At 44.7% G+C, this 17608-nt stretch overlaps 1 protein-coding gene across 4 annotated transcripts in view; it reads right to left on the bottom strand.

The window, feature by feature from the left end:
• Nucleotides 1-5521: 5521 nt before the first annotated feature.
• The window catches only part of XDH (xanthine dehydrogenase), a 93986-nt gene continuing 81899 nt past the window's right edge, over nucleotides 5522-17608 (bottom strand). For all 4 annotated transcript variants that reach the window (XM_075925324.1, XM_075925326.1, XM_075925325.1 and 1 more), the window contains 5 exons: nucleotides 15024-15138; nucleotides 13370-13435; nucleotides 10737-10925; nucleotides 9589-9756; nucleotides 5522-6807 (listed from right to left, as the gene is read on the bottom strand). In XM_075925324.1, the coding sequence (XP_075781439.1) occupies nucleotides 6757-6807; nucleotides 9589-9756; nucleotides 10737-10925; nucleotides 13370-13435; nucleotides 15024-15138 (589 nt within the window). In that variant the 3' untranslated portion in view covers nucleotides 5522-6756. The remainder of the gene's footprint in view (nucleotides 6808-9588; nucleotides 9757-10736; nucleotides 10926-13369; nucleotides 13436-15023; nucleotides 15139-17608) is intronic.

The raw sequence follows: 17608 nt of genomic DNA, 5'->3' as shown, positions 1-17608 counted from the left end.
TTCTAAGGTCATTGGGATGTGGTATAAATTAATTCATAAATATGGGTCAACCACTGAGCTTCTGAAATGGAAGGTGCTATAAAAGAAGCACAAAGGCAGTGTAGTCTACAGGCCTAGTACTCAGGAAAACTGATTGCTAGTCCTAGCTATGTCCCTGATCTGCTGGATGATTGTGTTTCGGTTTCGCATCTGTGAAATAGGGATCATCGTACTGACCGCTAGAATTTCATGCAAATTGATGTGACCGAGCCAGCAACAACAAAGGTGCTAATTAAAAGAATTCATGCATGTAGTGGCTGCATCAGTCCCAGGGTATCTATGGGTATGTCTACACTGCCACCCTAGTTTGAAGTAGGGTGGCTAATGTAGGCATTCAAACTTGCAAATGATGCCCAGGATTTAAATATCCCAGGCTTTATTTGCATGTTCCCGGGCGCCGCCATTTTTAAATGCCCCGTAGTTCAAACTCCCTGCCTGCGGCTACACGCAGCACAGACTAGGTACTTCAAATTAAAGCTCCTAATTCAAATTACCATTATTCCTCCTGCAAGGAGGTTTAACGGTAGTTTGATTTAGGAGCTTTAATTCGAACTACCTAGTCTGTGTCACGTGTAGCTGCAGGCAGGGAGTTCGAACTACGGGGCATTTAAAAATGGTGGTGCCCGGGAACATGAAAATAAAGCCTGGGATATTTAAATCCCGGGCTTCATTTGCAAGTTCGAATGCCTACATTAGCCACCCTAGTTTGAACTAGGGTGGCTGTGTAGACATACCCTATGAGTCAAGGTGGACAAGAACACAGAAGTGGGAATTAACAGAATGTTAGTCAAAACAATTAATTAAAGCTGCCCTTAACAGTTCCTGGAAACATCTCCCTCCACCCAACCCCACCCCCATTCCCATTCCTTGGGTCTGTTAATTAACCTAGTGAGGACCTCATACCACCAAATCTAGCATAATTCCCATACAGACCGTCGCACTAGAGGGATTATGATTTCTGACGTGCCTTTGGGGTGCATAGTACTTTGCAATGTAGTGTGGTAGAGCGCCTTCTCCCTCTTGGTGGATTCCACCCTTCCTCTTAATGCTGGGCTGGGGAATTCCTCTCACCCTGGCAATTTGCCCCCATCCGTGGGTTTATTGTTCCCCTCTTGTCTGAACAGAAGTTTTCTACCGGCCTTCCTAATGGAAAGGTGGAGGGGAGCCTCAGTCTCTGGTAGCCCCTGCAACTCTGGTGGTGGCACGTGGGCCCCAGTTCAATCTTTCCCTTCTAGTAGCTCTCTTCCCCCAAGCCTCCAGGACCCTGAAAGGTTGTTGGCCCTGTTGGGCAGGATTTCCCCTGCTCTTTACCTCTGTACTTTGAGGTATCCCTCCTGGCATTCGTTACTGCCTGCACTACCCAGCTCTCCAGTAACCCACCTGCTTCCCACAACTCCTATCACAAGCCTATCTCACTGAAGGAGAGGCTCCTTCAGGCCTTTGATTGGCCCCAGGTGTCCTAATTAAACTGGCATAATCCCTGTTCAATTGCCCCGGGGGAAAGAAACTGCTTTTCCTGGGGCTAATATCCCTGCTGTCTACCACTCTCGGATACCCATCCGGCCTGATCCTATCAGTAGTAAAGACCTTGTTCTGAGGATGTAATTTTGGATGGGAAACAATGAAGCATCAGGACATGATCCCAGACTTTCTTCCATAACTTTAAATCGGGCATCAATATTCAGTCTTATTGAAAAGGATTGGGAAAGGTAATATTTTGGATTTTTATAAGCAGATATTTTTTTCACTGTAGCAATATTAGGTCTTATAGGATTATACTGGTGCAGCTGTCCGATGGTCCAGCAGAGGGCAGTAGTGCACGAGCATAATAGAAGAGTAATTCTCAAACATTTGTGGATTGTGGAGCAATTTTTAAAATGGGCGATCACATAGTAGGACCATCGTCCCTCCCTGATCCCATATTGTCTCTGGGGCACATTGGCATTTCATGGAAAAGTAACTCAGGAAATGCTAAGACAGTCTCCAAGAGACAAGATGAATACAAAATCACTTTAATGCATTGGTTATGTTTCCTGGTTCTCCCCCACCCTCAGCCCGATTTGCTGTCTTTGCTGTTTATTTCTCTTTGCTGAAAGTAGACCTGTATGATGCTATGTATCTCATCTCCCTTTTTTTGCCCCTTCAAAGCTCATTATTCTAGTTTCCTCACGCCATTTTGTAGTCTGGTTTCATCCTTCCTTCCAGATGTTAGCTATCCCACGGAGTTGGGTGTCCCCCTCATTTGGCTCATGACTGAATAGATATCAAATTACAATCCCAAGGAGGAAGGGCTCTGCAAAGGGAAGGCCTGCTGCTCACTGCTTGGATTGCTCTGGAAAGCTTACAGAGTCCTGAATTAGAGTACAGCAAAGAGCAAACGTCAGTGTTGAGGAGCTTATGACAGAAGCAGTTCTATGAGCCTACAGGCTACAGTGTGAGAACTGGTCTAACGACCACATAGTGAACACGGCAGATACACATCTTAGGAAAGCATGTCACACTAAGCTACAGAAGCAAAGCTTAAAACAGTGTCCATGTCATGACAAAGCCACTGTTCTTTTTTAGTGGTCTCTTTCAGGGACAGCACCAAAACCAAAGCATGAAAGAAGGTGCTGCAATAGCCATGGGAGTCAGCTGATACTGCTCCACTATTCTTGGCATCACACTAGCACCTAAAAGCCCTTACCAGGATGGAGGCTGCATTATGTCAAGCAACGAGGATACACCCTAGGAAGACCCTATCCCTTCTTCAGCTATGGCTACACTGTAGCCTTCTTGCGGAAAAGCTTATGTAAATGAAGCATGGTGTGGAATATCGCCATGCTTCAGTTGCATAATTAATTAGCAGCCTCTTTTGTGCAAGAGGCTTTTGTTCAAAATGGAGCTGTGTAGATGGCTCTTTTTTCCTCAAAAACCCCCTCTTGCACAAGAACCGTTTTTCCTGAAAAAATGAGGAAGAACAGCTCTTGCGCATGAGGAGTTTTTTGCACAAAAAGGAGCTGTCTACACAGCTCCTTTTTGCGCAAATGCCTCTTGTGTAAAAGCAGCTGCTAATTAAATATGCAAATGAAGTGTGGCAATATTCCACGCCATGCTTCATTTTCATAAACTTTTCTGCAAGAAGGCTACAGTGTAGCCGTAGCCATTTAAAGTGTCTACTACACTGTAACGGACATTAAAGGGGTTAAGTATAACTCACAGGTGGCTGGGTAGTAATGGTTATGCCCATATGACAAAATATTGGTCAGTATCCAGTGGCTACTATTAGATATTCCCTTTGTTTTTCTTTTCTCTTCAAGCAGATCTGTGCCAACCTAGTGTAACCCCAGGACCAAGTGCTATCAGGAATCTCATGAAATTGTGGTGGATCTTCTGCATTCAGTTGCCTGTAATCGTTCCAGATGTTGCATTCTATATTCATGCTAGAGATGTAATTGTGTAGTTGTTTAACTGATTAACCGATAAGCAAAAGCTTATCGGTTAAAGCTATAGACTACACGCGTTTCCCTCTCCCTCTCTCCCTTCCAGTACATTTTTTTGCAGGTTGGCCAACAGCCTGGCTTAGTCCTGGCTTACGACGGGTCCAGGACCTACCCTGCTGTGACTCTGCATTTAAAGTGTACTAAGAGACCGGCGGGCAGGCAGCCCAGATCAGTTCTGGATCGCACCGGGTCCAGGAGCTCAGCCCCTGCACTAGACAGGGACTTCTGCCACCCCACATTGCTGCCTCTTTCTCAAACAGCATCACAGAGCAACAGGCAGCTGGGAGCTGGTTTTAAACTGGCTCCCCTTGCGGATCAGCTCTCACCTGGCACCCTACACTGCTGCCTCTGGTACAGTGGCTGCCGGCTCCGCCCTCAGGGGCTATAGAATAGTTGACTAACCGATAACATTTCATGAGGTTACTCAACCAGTCTATTAACCAATATTTAACATCCCTAATTCATGCTTGGTCAGAACAGGACTCCCTGGCTCTTGCCACTGCCAAGACCCCTGGGCAAAATATTCTCTCTCGAGGGGAGATGCTTAAATGGTGCCATTTTTAGGAAGAATAAAATTTTTCCCTAGACCCTCTGAAATGTAAAAAAGAATATGTCATATTTCACTTATGATAACAGCCAAAGCTTCAAGAAGAGCAGACGCATGGTCCTAAAGCTTGAACGTGTAAATCCCAGTTTTCAAATGGTCTATATGACACCCTGTGTCATACCAGAGTGCAATGCAGAATAATGAGTGGCTGCGTCACCCCTATCCTGTGACTTAGGGTGCCTTACAGCGCCTTGCTGACCTAGCTCCCACTTGGTTGATCCTAAACAGCCTTCCAGGATAAGAGCCACACTCTAGTGTCTCTGTCTAATACAGCCTGGCAGCCATGCTTAGATTACCTTTTGGTTCTCATCAGCCTTGGTTTTACTGCAGGGTGAGCCCAATACACCCCATGCCTTAGATTTCCACCCGCGAAATGTTTGTCCTGTACTGCTCAGCCCTCTCCTGCAAGTTGTATTAAGTCTATTGTTTCTTTAAAAGCAATAATATGTCAACTTTTTATCATAAAAAGTTATTAGGCACTTCAATTTAAACACACTGGATCAGATAGAATATTTTATTGACTTAAAATATCTTTATTAGTTAATAACTTTTTTAGCATTTTAAGTGAGGCATAAAAGACAGAAATGGTTACAAGAAAAATAAAGATAAAATGCAACTGATGCCTAACTTCACAAACGAGATTAAATTCAAAGCAAAGTTTTGTCACCACATGCCTGAAGCAGCCTTACTTGCCAAACTTCCTAGGTCAGGAGAGGACCCTTCTCCCAGAATCCAGTGACTGCTTCCTTTGTTGCTTCTGGTGCAGTGAATGTAGTGGGCAGGGAGAGAGATCAAAGTGCTTTGAAATGTTTGTTCCTTCCTTTTATAGTTCCAGTCCCTGTCTGGGAAAACATTTCCAGATGGGTACCACGAAGCAAAAAGTCTCAGTGGAAGGATGTTTCTGCTGCTTTTCCTCATCTGTTCCTTCCTTTGTTTTCCTTCCTGCTTACCATTTATTGCTTAAATGAAAATTAAGTAGAGTACCTATTCTGCTTCATCATGTTTGCCTGTTTGCAAACCTCCATTTGGAAAATGTGTTTATAACACCAAATAGCAGAAATTTACAACTTCACATACAACGTTGCCACACATATTTTATCAGGATCATACTGATCAGCAAATTATGAGTTATCAAATAATACTTAGAAGGCATATTTTGTACAAAAATTATCACAATAGGGGATAGTGTAAACCCAGTGATATATTCTGTCATAGAGCCATAATATTTAGAGCTGCATTTTAGCAATGTTTTTAAATGCCTTGAATCTTGTAAACTAGGAGCAAACAAACAATATGCATTTTGATACAACTAAGCTGTATGTATGTCTATAGGAACAAAAAATATAGGAGATAGCGAGTGACTCTATTCTGGGAAATGGTAACCCTGAAAAAATAGGGATCACGATGGATAATTAGCTAAACGTGGGCTCCCAACATGGCATTGGGGCCAAAAAAAAGCCAATGGCATCCAGCGATTAATAAACAGGGACATCTCATTTGAGAGTAGAGAGATTATTTTACCTATTTGAAACTGGTGCAACTGCTACTAGAATACTGCGTCCGGTTCTGGTGCCCACAATTCAAGAACATTGCTGATAAATTGGAAAGGGTTCAGAGAAGAGCCCCAGGAATGATTAGAACAAATGCCTTATAGCAGGCTCACCACTGGGGGGGATAGAACAGGGGAGAGGGGACGATTGCCCTGGAGCCCAGTAATACAAAAGGACCCAGAGCCCTGGGCCCTCTAAATCACTGCCAGAGTGCCATGCAGCATGCTATGGGTGGTGCTGAGGGCTGCCTAGCCTTACCCCCGCCCCTTCCCCTAGAGGCCCTCCTACTTCCAGAGGCATGGAGGAGCTCCCTCTCAAGCCTTGCCCATAGGCCCAGAAAAGCTGTCGGCCCTGCTGCCTTATGAGTGATAGACTCAATGAATTTACTGTAGCTTAACAAAGAGAGGTTAAGGGGAGTTTTTGTAATAAACCTTTGCAACAATTTACGAACCTTCTCAGGAGATTCTCCAACGCTGACAATTTTAAAATCAAGATAGGATGTTCTTCTAAAAGCTCTGCTCTAGAAATCATTTTGGGAGAGCTTTAGGGCCTGTGTTGTACAGGATATCAAACCAGATGATCACAACAGTTATTTCTGGTCTGGGAATCCAGGAATCAAATCACTGCATCCATTTCAATATCATAACACAGAGGCGAAATTCAAACCAGATGTAAGTGGATAACACTCCATTTAAGTCAATGAAGTTACAGCTGCTTCCACCAGCTGGACAGAGACTTCAAAGTGCAAAAAAAGGGGGGGAAAGGCCATTTTTAATGGAGTTAGCAAATCCAAGTTCTCCCCAATTTTACACATCTTCGAGTTTTATAATCATACTTAAAAAACAAATTCTTTCACAAACAAGCTTGTTGTAAACAATTATCTAATCCTTACAACAAATTTATATGAACCTTTTCAATTACACAAACATTAAAGCCATCAATTTACTCATCAGTTGCATTTTCAGCCCACACGAATGAGACACATGAATATAGTTTTGTTTTCTGCGACAGTTTTTCTTATGGCCCCCTCCAGGTAAAACCAGCTTCATGGACAAACCTTGTTCCTTAAACTTCCATTTTATACTCTCACAGACCATGGCTTAAATGTCCCTGGCTCTGCAGATGGACACTGTAAAATATAAATACAAAAAGTTTAATTGACTCATGAAAGCAACAAATTGGAGGCAAACACTCAATTCCTACTACAGACAGACTGACCAGATTGTTAACATTTGTGGTAGGTTGGCTTCATATTCTTAAATATCTAACCTAAGGCCAGGTCTCTACTAAAGGGGAAGGTCAAACTCCAGTTACGTTAATTACCTGGTATTGACACACCTTAATTTTAGTTTCCACATGGTCTTTACAGCAGGAGGTTGATGGGAGAAAACGTTCCTGTTGGCTTTCCTTACTCCTGCTTCTTACACTCTCTGAGTTCAATTTAGTGAATCTTTAGTAGACCTGCTAAATCGAACTCTGGAAGATTGATCACAGCGCGTCAATCTTCCCCGTAGTGAATATGTGGCCATAGAATCCCCATTAGACAGAATACAGGATCTGTATCAGATGTAACTAGCATGCAGAGAACTGCAAGGGTGTGTCTAGACTACATGCCTCCGTTGACGGAGGCATGTAGATTAGACAGATCGGCAGAGGGAAATGAAGCCGCGATTAAAATAATCGCGGCTTCATTTAAATTTAAATGGCTGCCCCGCTCTGCCGATCAGCTGTTTGTCAGCAGATCGGGGCAGTCTGGACGCGCCGCATCAACAAAGAAGCCTTTCTTGATCGGCACAGGTATGCCTCGTGAAAGTTGAGAAATGACTGATGCCCCAGTCTTGCAACTGACTACACACAGACAGATGCCTTAATAGAGCCTCATTAAAGTCAACAAGGTTCCACTGGGATGTTGGGGTCCACTTGAACACACTCCTACTGACTATAATAGGGATTGCAAGGAAGCAGGGTCAACAAGGGCATAGATCAGGATCAGGGCCAGTCTGAAGACTTCAGGATTGGCCCTCAATCAGAAAACTGAAGAGATCATAATATTCAGTAATGGTCATCAAAGCAGAAAGCACAAAGTCAGGCCGTAGCAGCACTTCTCCATTCCATTCAGGAGGCTAACAATGTTAATGATAGACTTGCTAGATGCATTAACATTGTTGGCACAGCCTTCAGAAAGAAGGGTGAGAAAAACTAAGGAGATGCCATTAAATCATTTAATCTATGCCGTTGCGTTATAGTAAGCTGGATTCCTAGGGAATAGTCCTATCCATATTGGTTAGCAGAGCCCAGGAGGCAGCTAAAGTTGAGCCAAGGTTGCATTCTAGCCTGAGCCTGTGTTTTATTAATTAGATTGGAGAGAGAGCTGTGCACAGTGCTGACTTCTAAGTTTGCTAGATTGCTGATTTGAGCTCTGTGACTCAGGAAACTTTAACTCTATTTAATAAAAGCAGTGTATTCTTCTGAGAAGGAAATCCAAGTGGCTGCTTTATGATTCTACAACAGAGGTGGGCAATGATTTTTGGTAGGGGGTCACTCCAAGATTTTGGAAAGTGGTCAAGGATGGCTCTTTTCTGTGGAGGAGGTGCAGGGTCTAGGATGAAGGTTGGGTGCAGAAGGGAACACAGGGTAAAGGACTGGAGTGCAGGAGATGGTGTGAGGTCTGAGAGGGAGTTTGGGTTGTGTCCTGGGTCAGGGGGTTGGGGTGTAGGGTCAAGGAGGGAGTGTGGGTGCAGGAAAGTATTTGGGCCTGGAGGAGGAGTGTAGGAGGGGGTACAGGGTCTGGGAGGGAGTTGTAACCTAGGGCAGGGAGGATGCAGAGGGTTTGGAAGGTGACCAGGGGAAGGAGTTGGAGTGTGGGAGGGGCAGGGGTGCCAGAGGCAGGCTTTGGCTAGGAGGCACTTACCTAAGCGTCTCCCAGCCAGCAGCCCTACAACACCCCCAAGGCAGGCTAGGCTCCCTGCCTGCTGCAGCCCCAGACCACTTACAACTGCAGGCTGCTCCCTCCATGTGGCTCTCAGCTCCAGGAAGGGGGAGAGGCTTGTGCCGCTCCCGGCCCGCATGCTAATCTCTCAGCTCCTATTGGATGTTTGTTTCTGGCTAATAGGAGTTGAGAGATTGGCTGAGGTCAGTTCCTATTGGCCGGTTGTTTCCAGCCAATAGGAGCTGACGATTGGACTGGCATGCCTGAGGGTCTCGGCAGGATGGTCCGCAGGCTAGATCCGGTGGCTTGGCAGGCTGGATCCAGCCTGTGAGAGGTATCTTGCCCACCCCTGTTCTACAGTACACAGTAAGACTTTCCTCTCAACCATATAATGCAGATAAATAGAAGAAATAATTTACAGGAGACTTCCCTCCACTTTCTAAATTCAGCACATGCAATAAGGTCTAATTACAAGATAATTCAATCAGAGAGACCGGGGAAGGTAAGTCAATGCCTTTGATTGGACCAGCATCTATTGAAGAAGAGCTCTCTGTGTGTGGTTCAAAAGCTCATCTCTCTCACCAACAGAATCTGGTCCAATAAAAGGTACTACCGCGCCCACCTGGTTTCTCAGTACAGGCTGGTCAGTTCCACTTCCTGTTTCAAGCCAGGGTCAATACTGAGCTCAGTTTGAGCTTGCAGCACAGCAGAGAAATGTACAGAGTAAGGAGATACCTGCATTCACCACTGAGTACATTTTGCAGTGTCTAGTCCCTCTCATGATGCAGCCGATGTTTGGATTTGCATCTCTCTTTCAATAGCATCAAACCATTGGACAAAAGAGAAAGCCACGATCTATATTAAATGTCCTAATCTGATCACATGAACTGTCTCAAAATGACTCTTCTACAACCTGGGGTGGGATAGTTGTTGAACTGGGTCATGGAACTTTACGAAGCTGAGAGAGCCTCAATACTGTACCAGTTTAGTGAAGTTGTCAACGCAGGCATTGCGGATCCTCTCCGGGGTGGCAGGGCTGTCTAGTCTGAATGGCTGTGTCAGGCCTGATTCAGCCCTTGCAGCGAAGATGGCATCTTTGATGGCATAAAACACAGAGGCTGACAGGAACAGGGGAGGTTCACCCACCGCCTGAATAGACAGAACACACAAAAGAATCACATTGACCCCACACAGTTTGGACTGCAGGGCCAGTGGAAGAGGAGCAGAATCTGCTTTACTCTTGATTTCCTTCTTTTGTAGGGCTTTGACCTCCTTTCCTGCTAACTGCATGAGTACACGATCATGAATAACAGTGACAGACAAAAATAGCTTGATGGATTTGCAAGCATGCTTCCCTGGAGCCAGGGGAAGGAGATGAGTGGTCAGACAGACAAGGTATAAAAAAATATTTAGATGATGATATTCTGGGGTCCCTTTGTGTGCCCACTTGAATGGACAGTAAACTGGACATTCTTTGAACCTGTGCTAGGGTCATAGGTCAAGCTGCATACTGCTCAGTCCTAGCAATCTGACCAGAGCCAGTCTGCCATGGCAACAGCAGAGCAACATTTACAATACATCATTAACTCCTTATGGTGAGGGACCCTGGAACCCCCCCCCCCCCCAAAAAAAACCAGCACTCTGCGACCAATGGGGAAAAAGATAATGGAATTACACCAAATCCTTGGAAATAAATCTGTAGCTTCACAGTGGTTTCTATGCTGCACACCCCAACTATTCAGCACTTTCAGAACAACAGGAGGAGCAGAACTCAGAACACCTGATCTGAACACACAGGCTACTTAAGCTAAAGTAGCTTGGTTAGCAGTATAGGGTCTAGGTCACAGCTGAGCAGTTCAGAGTCTGTCCAGTACAGGGCAGTAGTGACAATGTATTAGCCATTTCATCATTAAGTCTTTTAACATGTATGTTACCATTCAAATTAAGGATTACTGGTAGAAGGAATGCAAACAAAGAGGAACAGCTAATCAAAATGCTCTGATCTCTTCAAAGCTGGATACATCAGGAACCTCCTCATTACTATAAATGTGATTTCTTTACACAATGTTCATGTGCTGCTTCCATGCAAATAATGATTAGTAGAGGGCATGTGGTTGCCAGGAGGATACCTTGGATGCATAAATGGCTTTGCTGTTTGGACAGTCCCGGAGAAGAGAGACATGGAACTCTGTCGGGATGTCTCCAAAGGCAGGGATCTTGTACATTCCAGGGCCTCGGCTATACAAGTCTCCTTCAGGAGAATGGCGCAACTCTTCCAGGGTAAAGAGTCCCAGGCCTTGGACAAATGCTCCCTCTATCTGTAAAATAAAGAAAGACTAGGTCACATTCTTTTTTTTTCCTCTCTCTCTCCTTCACACACACCCAAAAGCAATGATTGTTCTAAATGGGACTGTCCTGGCCAAATTCCCACCTGGATAATTACACTCTGTGTCCTTAAATTCCACTTGCATTTTCAATTGGATATGGTATTCTCCTTGTGTCCCTGTCCTATACTTGCTGTGAAATATGGCTGTGTCCCAACCAAGAAGTGACTTCATTTCAGCGGTGGGTGAGTAATTCCTCTATATCACAAATTGATGCTTGTAAAGTGATATGGAATCCTTTGGGATAAAACGTACTATATGCAGGAAATGTAAGATGCAGTGTTTCTTATGCAGTAAATGAAAAACACCCATAAATGACAAGCTACTGATTGCTTTATAGATGCTGTTATTGTAGGCCTATGTCCAAATTTAACCCTTTAGTGAATCCAATGGTAATTCAAAGATTTAATGCAAGTCAAGACTTTTCATGCAAGTCAGGACTTTTCAGCTTAGAAAAGAAAAGACTAAAGGGGGGATATGACAGAGGTCTATATAATCATGACAGGTATGGAGAAAGTGAATAAGGAAAAATTATTTACTTGTTCTCATAACATAAGAACTAGGGTCACCCAAATGAAATTAATAGGTAGCAAGTTTAAAACAAACAAAAGGAAGTTTTTCTTCACACAGTGCATGGTCAGCCTGTGGAACTCCTTGCCGGAGGATGTTGCGAAGTACAGGATTTTAACGGGGTTCAAGGAAGAACCAGATAAATTCATGGAGGTTAGGGCCTATCAATGGCTATTAGCCAGGATGAGTAGGAATGGTGTCCCTAGCCTCTGTCAGAGGCTAGGAATGGGTGACGAGATAGGGATTACTTGATGATGCCCTGTTGAGTTCACTGCCTGTGGGGAATCTGGCATTGGCCTCTGCTGAAAGACAGGATACTGGGCTAGATGGACCTTTGGTCTGACCCAGGTATGGCCATTCTTGTGGTCTTTTGTAAGGCATTCTAAAAGCTGAAGGTGACAAAAGAAAACTTCTGAAAACAAATGATTTTTACTTATTTTATGAATTTCAAAATAAAATCTCCCACTGCTGTACTCTGATACACACTCCATATTCCTGCCTCATCAGCACAGAGATGTGTGTACATGTCTGCCCATTTCTCTGGCTGTGTCTGTGGTGGTTTGCACACAGCAGCCACCAGGAAGGGTTGAAGTCCCCCACCCATTGAGTACATACCCTAACAAAAGGAGCTACAGAAAAATACATTAGATACAATGGGTCAACAGCAGGCACATTTTTCACAGATATCCAAGTCTCACTGACAGGCAATGGGACCTAGAAAGACTAGAGAGATGATACAGCAAATACTCTAGGACTATGTCTAGACTGACCACTTTTTCCGGAAATGCAGTCGCTTTTCCAGAAAAACTTGCCAGCTGTCTACACTGGCCGCTTGAATTTCCACAAAAGCACTGACGATCTCATGTAAGATTGTCAGTGTTTTTGAGGAAATACTATGCTGCTCCTGTTCGGGCAAAAGTCTTTTTCCGAAAAACTTTTGCGCAAAAGGGCCAGTGTAGACAGCAGAGATTTGTTTGTCGCAAAAAAGCCCCGATTGCGAAAATGGTGATCAGGGCTTTTTTGCGGAAAAGCGCGTCTAGATTGGCAGGACGCTTTTCCGCAAAAAGTGCTTTTGCGGAAAAGCGTCCTGCCAATCTAGACGCGCTTTTCCGAAAATGCTTTTAATGGAAAACTTTTCCATTAAAAGCATTTCCAGAAAATTATGCCAGTCTAGACATAGCCTAGAAGATTCCTCAATAGGCTCTGAATGCAAAAGGATAATTATAAATTCACAACAACTCACTCCAAAGAAAAGGTGAGAAGGAGGGAAAAGAATTGCTTGTAAATAAAATAGAACTCTCTTTTAAGTTCAAGTCCCACTCTCTGTGCTAACCCTGAATACCAGTACATGGAAGAGATCTGATGGAAGGGCCTTGCCGGCAGGATTGGCGATTAAATTTGTCATAATATACTGCACACACAAAATTGGCCAAATGAGGGTCCAGTCCTGAAGGAGTGCAAATCTTCTCTCCCCACCAACCCAGTATGTGAAATTTCTCTGAATTCATTCTCCTTACTTTGGCCGAGATGTACAAAAACCACGGTAACTGAAGGCCACACAGGAGTCTTAAACAGTACCAAACAAGGGACTATTCCTGCCTAACCCTGTATCTATTCCTGCTCCAATTTTGGAGGCTGGTTATTTCTCATTAGCCAGCTCAATATGCTTCTCTGTTTAAATCTACGGTGTTACATTTGCAAAGACATAGCTTGTAGACAGAATAGAAGAGGTTGTCTAGAAATGGCCCATAGCAGCAGAATTTTCTGACCAAACAAAATGAATTTGAATGAGAGATATTAACACTTACCTGTCCTATATCTATGGCTGGGTTTAGGCTGGTACCAACATCCATTACTATGTGTGTGCGAAGATTCTGAAAGTTATCAGAAGTAAAGAATAAACAAGCACAAAGAATAATTGAAATCAGGCCAATCTACATTTATACTTTTTAGTTCGCATATCCACTACCACCCACATTTTGGCCAGGATTCCTGTGTTCACACATAAACATGTATGGCAAATAAGGACTTCTCACGCTCCACTGGTCAGATGATGGGCAGTTGGTGCAGCTGGGGCTGGAGGAGGCAAGACCCCAGTCCCATAAATAGCTCCGCCTCCTCTGGTAAGGCCCCGCCCCCCACGGGAAGGGGAGGAGGCAGGGTAGTGTGCCGAGTGTATCCCAGCCTCCCTGGAGCACCAGGGAGGGGAAAGAGAGGCGGGGGAGCCACCTCCCCGGAGCAGTGGGGGAGAGGAAGAAAGCCAAGGGAGCACATGCACACAGCGCAGCTCCTCTACCTCTCTGGAGCACCGGGGGAGGGGAGGAGGCCGCATGGCTCCAGACTCCCTAGCCCAGAGCACAGGGAGGGCAGGTGCTGGGGGCAGCATCACTCCACCCCCAGAACGCCTACAGCAGGCATGCTGGGGACGAAGTGTGGGCGGGGCCAGGCTGGTAATTTGGGAAGGCAAAGCCTTCCTCCGCCTAAGCCACCAGACACCCATGGGTCAGACAGTAAATAAAGCTGATTGTTCTTTTTAAACCATAATATTGAGCCTGAAATCAAACGCAGCTCTGGAAACTCAAACATCATCTCAAGTTCTCAGAGATCTCTTTGATCCATTATGTATTAGTTCTAGGTCCCAGTGATCAGGGCTTTGTCTCTGAACATAACAAATGAAATCAATGTCTGGTTCAGGCAAGTATTTTTTTAATAAAAATCTCCCATCCCTAGTTTTAATGAGTAACGCAAGTCTCTAATCTTTTACTGCTACTTTGTGCTTACATAGTGCTGGCACCTTTTATTTAACACTCTCAAATGTTTTTGCAAGCCTCGCAGTACCTTAGTGAGGAAGCTAATTATTAATATACTATACCAACTTTGCATATGGTTACATCAAGGAACAGTAAAGTTAAGAAATCTGCTATTAGTCTGTTTTCAGTCACTGTGGGTGTGTCTAAATTACATGGTTCCGTTGATGGAGCCATGTAGATTAGGATGATCGGCAGAGGGAAATGAAGCCGCGATTTAAATAATCGCGGCTTCATTTAAATTTAAATGGCTGCCGCACTCTGCCGACCAGCTGATGATCAGTTGTTTGTCGGCAGATTGGGGCAGTCTGGACGCGCCGCTGTCGACAAGGAAGCCTTTGTTGACCAGCGCAGGTATGCCTCGTGAAACGGCCTTTGTCGACCGGCGCAGGTATGCCTCGTGAAACGGCCTTTGTCGACCGGCGCAGGTATGCCTCGTATCGCGGCTTCATTTCCCTCTGCCGATCAACCTAATCTACATGGCTCCATCGATGGAGCCATGTAATTTAGACACACCCACAGTGACTGAAAACAGACTAATAGCTGAAAATAGCTGGCATAGCTGAAAACAGACTAATCCAGAGTCCTCAATCTAACCTCTGGACAATGCTTTTTTACCTTAACTACAGAGGATTTAATCATGTAACCCACTCACCTGGTGGTCACCTGTCAGGCAGTCTATCTCAACCTCGGAGCAAGCAACACCGTAAGAGAAGTAGTCAAAAGGATTTCCTTTATTTTCCTTAAAGTCATACCCAAGGCCAGGAACTCTTAATAAAAAAAATACAAATTTCTGGGTCCATGAACAGCCAAAATAAATACTTTTTCACTGAATCATCTGCTTTTCATAAGATTTCATTTTCTTATGCTTCACACTTTTTCCCCTCTGTGCATAGGAGATACACAGAAAAAAAATGTTACTTACCTCTCTAACTGCTGCTCTTCAAGATGTGTTGCTCATGTCCATTCCATGTAGGTGTATGCGTGCTGCATGCATGCGTCAGAAGTTTTTTTTCCTTAGCAGCAACCGTTGGGCCAGCAGGGAAGCCCCCTGGAGCAGCGTCGCTTTTTCAGCTAATATATAACCTTCATTTGAGCGGCGGACAGCCCTACCCAGGGCTGCGTCCTCCCTAGCCTTGTGGGCCAGTGCATAATGATTGGCAAAGGTGCGGACCAAAGACCACATGGTGGCCCTACAGATGTCTAGGATCAGGACCTGAGCCACAAAGGCTGTGGAGGAGGCCTGGGTCTTAGAAGAGTGGGCTGTGAGGGGAGGAACTGGTACCCGGCCAGCTCATAGCACTCCTTGATACAGGACGTAATCCACGAGGAGTTCCCTTCGTCCTTTCTGCAGTTGCTACAAACAGCTGTGGAGAACTTTGGAAGGGCTTTGTCCTTTCTAAATAAAAGTCTAAGGCTCTCCTAACATCAACATGTGTAATGCCTGTTCCTTTCCCGAAGCATGGGGCTTGGGGTAAAAAACCAGGAGAAAAATGTCCTGAGACACATGAAAATGAGACATCACCTTTAGAAGGAAGGCTGGATGGGGGCGTAACCGGACCTTGTCCTTGAAGAAGACCGTATATAGGGGGTCCAAAGTGAGAGCCCTCAGTTTGGACACGCACCTGGCCGATGTGATAGCCAACGGGAAGGACACCTTCCAGGAGAGGTGCATCAGCTAACATGTCACCAGAGGCTTGAAAGGGGGCCCCATGAGCTTGGAAAGAACTAAGTTTATGTCCCACTGGGGGAGGGGCTGACGCACATGCAGATAAAGTCTGTCCAAATCCTATAAGAATCTGTGGACCATGGGATGCGTGAAGAGCGTCATGTCCCTAGAGCCCTGAGGAAAGGCGGATATAACCACTAGGTGATCGATGAGGAGGACAACTCCTGGACCTTAAGGTGGAGGAGGTAGTCCAGAACTAGTGGGACCTGGGTGTCAGAACAACAAACGGGTGAGAACTGCTGTGAGCGCTTGCTAAGCAAGACCAGAGCAGGTTCCAATGACCCTCACGAGGAGAAAGAAGAAACTGAGGGAGTGGAGGTCCAGCAGGGGTATATATTAGCCAATAAAATGGTGCTACTCCACAGGGTTCCCCTGCTGGGTGCTGCTAAAGGAAAAAACTTCTGACGACGAGAGCACACAGCGAGCACATACCTACATGGAATGGACATGAGCAATCACTCAAAGAAGAAATAAAGAATACAAGACTATCTTGTATTCCGTAAACTTAGTAAGACTCCTTCTTCAAGAAGTATTTTTAATCAATCTTAACTAACCTATCTGGAACCCACACATTTAAAATATCCATATACAGTCCCAATCCCAAAAGTCCAAAATTAAATACTTTATGCATGGACTAGAATTGTGCAATGCCAAAACTAGTAAAATTTTGTGCTGATGCTGACATGAAATGGAGCCAGGAAATAAGACAGAGTTGTGAAGCCATTCATTTTTTAAGAGTTGTTCACAGCAAATCCTGTGTTATGCAGCTCTGACGGCTTATAGTTTATGTAACTATTAATGTTTTGTGAAATGCCAACAAAGCCACTTGGCTAGGAGACAAAGGCTTTTCAAAGATGCAGTGGAAATTGCCTCACCTCACACATTTCAGCCCCATAGTGTCTATTCACAATATCAAGTTTAATGTTTTGTGATGAGTCCTATGCCTTTTATAATGATGGGGCTGTGTTTGCCTCTGACAGTAATACTGATTGATGGGAGAAAGGTTTAATTTTAGAGCTACACAAGAACCAGCCAAAAACAGAAAAGGCATTTTTTAAAATGAGAGAATGAAACTGAGCATAATGGAATCAACTCATGCACTGGAGGCTGGAATGTGGCTTTATTTAATTGACTGCCTCTAGTACCATTCTGAAATCCCTTTGAGGTTTTCCTAGGTAATAAACCTGGACCCCTTCTCCACTGGGCATGGAAAACCTAAAAGGCAGTAAAAACTGGCCAAGTTTTGATCTTGAGAGAAGACAGGAAGCTGAGAGCAGGATACAGGAGCAGATTCACTTGCATCTCTAAATCAGAACTAACTCCATTGAAATCAGTAGCAGTACTTCTGGGTTATACTGGAGAAAATGAGTTCTGAATGTGGCTCCACACACTTGCCTCAGAGCTGTGCTCCAGCAGTGACTCATCTTCTCTAGCTCAGGAGAGCTTCATAAAGGTGTGGCTGATGGGTGGGCTAATACAAGCACCCCTCAGCTTACCTCACCACATAGGTC

This window comes from Pelodiscus sinensis, chromosome 3 (assembly GCF_049634645.1).
Source record: "Pelodiscus sinensis isolate JC-2024 chromosome 3, ASM4963464v1, whole genome shotgun sequence".
NCBI lineage: Eukaryota > Metazoa > Chordata > Testudines > Trionychidae > Pelodiscus > Pelodiscus sinensis.
Note: the sequence above shows the minus strand (reverse complement) of the source record. Positions and strands in the feature narration are given on the sequence as shown.